At 38.0% G+C, this 2,540-nt stretch overlaps 1 protein-coding gene across 1 annotated transcript; it reads left to right on the forward strand.

Annotated features, from left to right (window-relative positions):
- On the forward strand, positions 1 to 2,292 carry coa6 (cytochrome c oxidase assembly factor 6). Its single transcript, XM_014976564.2, has 3 exons — positions 1 to 199; positions 415 to 568; positions 1,068 to 2,292. Exons 2-3 carry the CDS (start codon positions 425 to 427, stop codon positions 1,161 to 1,163), a joined length of 240 nt encoding a protein of 79 aa, XP_014832050.1. The 5' UTR covers positions 1 to 199; positions 415 to 424; the 3' UTR covers positions 1,164 to 2,292.
- The last annotated feature ends 248 nt before the right edge of the window (positions 2,293 to 2,540 follow it).

The following is a 2,540-nucleotide window of genomic DNA, read 5'->3' on the forward strand; positions in this document are numbered from 1 at the left end:
ATACGTCATTACCGCGCGACGAGGAAGTGCTGTTGTTGTCGCGCTTGTCCTTCACATCGTCCATCCACTTCATGTCGTTACAAAAGTGTACTATACGTTGTTTTTGAAGCAAAGCCTTTTTTTAATGAAATAACGAAGGGAAGAGAAGAAGTGGGTCGGAACCGCGGAGTCGTCTTATTATTCTTTAGCTTTTTATTCGGTAAGTAACAGTGAAGTTAAATTGACAGCTGATACTTTACCCTATTACTTACTAATTTGTCAGCGGTGTAAGAAATTTTTTTCAAAGTATATTTAATCAGAAAGTAGTCTAAAAATACATTCAAATTATGAAAGGAAAGGAAGCTGTTTTTCAACAACTTACCCACCAGCCAGCAGCTGTTCCTGAAGCATAGATTCTCCTAATCTCTCCTTCAGGTGATCAGGAATGGCAGCTCCAAACTCAGCGCAGAGGAAGGCCTGCTGGGACGCCAGGGATCAACTCTGGCAATGTTTGGACGACAACAATGACAAGATTCAATCCTGTCAGAAGTTCCAGGGAGACTTCGAGGCAAAATGTCCAGCTCAGTGGGTAAAGTTCTTCCTCGTTTTTAATCATTCGTTGTGCTCGTTGAAGCAGAAATGGCCGAAAACTCAGGAAATTTGAAATTTCTTTAAAAATAAAACTAATCTGCACATTTGTTTCTCATCTTAAGTTAAGAGATGAGTATCATAGTCTCATATGTTGACTTTATTCGTGTACTATTTGTTGTACAACTTTCTTGTAATTAAAAAACAAGTTCTTAGCCTGGCCCTAATACTCATGGAGATTAACCTTGTTTAAAGTTATTAAAAACTGCCAATTTCAAACCAAACTTCATGAAGGTATGTTGGTGTGAATCATTTATCTTTGAATGGACAGATGAATCAGAAATCTGTGAGATCCAAATTGATCACAATTTGAATCGTTTTCTGTGCAAAAGACTCAAACTACACTTCGACAAAGTTTGAAGAGCACAGGATGACTTCGTTGCAGAATTGGGGCTTTTGTTTCGTCTCTTTAATTTTTCCCCCTCCTCTCTTCCTGGCAGGTGAAATATTTCACCAAGAGGAGAGACTTCCTGAAGTACAAAGATAAGATGCAGAGAGAAGGCTTCACACCTGCTGAAGGCCCACAAGTAAACTAACTCCTTCCAAACTGGAACTCTGGAGACTGACTTTTAATCACATGAGCTCCTGAGTGGAGTTTTCATTGTGAATAGGAAAACCCTTCACTTTTACCATTATTTATGTGATCAGATGAACCTGGCAAGTTATTGGACATTGTTCCTTAGAAAATCAAAAATAATGTCTTTGTTTTTTTTTGTTTTTTTTTGCAAATTGGTCTTAATGGAAGATTAAGATCAATGGAATCCACCCAGAAGTGTCTGTGTGGTTTGTATAACCGGATCAACTGTTCCTGTCGCAGAGCATTCAAGATTCTGGATTATGACCACTCTGAAAAAACATCAACATTCGCTAATGTTTTGGAGTAAATCAAACCAACAGGGTGATTTTGATGGCTTTTATTGTCGTACATGTATATTGTTTTCCAACTCTAGCGCAACAGGTGGATATGAATACCCTTTCAGAATAAAACAGCTGATTTGAGAATGTTACAGGTCATTAGAAACGGGCAAAAAAAACAACCCCAAAAAACACATTGTGTTTATATTACAAATCAGTGTGTATTTACAAAGGAGTGTGGCCTCCGGGTCAAAAGTCTTCAATGAAACTTGCTAGAAACAGGGTTCCTACAGTCTGGAGTTTGATACAAGTTCTTGGTGTCAAATGTATCCGTCAATCGGTCCATCCGTTTGTAAGGCCGCCCCTCTGTCCGGTCAGTCCAACTGTCCATTCGTCCTACTTTTCATACACTAATCCACTCATCACTGCATCAATCATCCCTCCACTCATGCTCCAGTCAACCCTTCTGTCCATCATCCTTTACATTTAGCTTGATCTTTGGAAGCACCACATTTTGAAGTTAACCTGATCAAGAACTTTGAAGATGAAATTTTGACCCCGTAAATGTGTAGGAACCCTGTAGAAATCTACAAACCACAAAGAAAACTGTAGATCTATTCAGACTTCTAAGGTCTCTGGCAGTACAAAACGATCACAAATTACATCTTAACTTTTTGTATTTTCTGTGAAAATATAAAGCATATATTTTTGCAATTCTGCTCAGTACAGTGGAGGATTTTGGATAAACCTGACTTTGCCACCATGAGAGTTATTGTGATTTGATGATTGATTAAACTATTGCACAATACAGTCCCGTACTCAGTTTTCAGTCAACCAGAGCTGAATGGACTCTGCTGCCTCATATAAATTCTCCTCTTGCACATAATCCAGTCATGTACTTTCTACACCTAAAAAAAAAAAACTGAGCTAATCCAACAACCGAATACTTCTCCCTGTGATCTTAAGGACATTGAGATCTGACAAGACAAAAATACAAAAAAAAAAAAAAAAAAAGCAAAGTTTCAAGATAATTTTTAGCAAAGAATACACGATCACTG

Source organism: Poecilia mexicana, unplaced genomic scaffold (genome assembly GCF_051168715.1).
Source record: "Poecilia mexicana isolate PSO_F unplaced genomic scaffold, ASM5116871v1 scaffold_23, whole genome shotgun sequence".
In the NCBI taxonomy this organism is placed as follows: domain Eukaryota; kingdom Metazoa; phylum Chordata; class Actinopteri; order Cyprinodontiformes; family Poeciliidae; genus Poecilia; species Poecilia mexicana.

Excerpts from the sequence above, each read along its gene's own strand:
- coa6 (XM_014976564.2), top strand. The coding sequence starts at position 425 with ATGGCAGCTCCAAACTCAGCGCAGAGGAAGGCCTGCTGGGACGCCAGG. Across the intron at positions 569-1,067 it reads CAAAATGTCCAGCTCAGTGG|GTGAAATATTTCACCAAGAG; the intron begins GTAAAGTTCTTC and ends TCTTCCTGGCAG.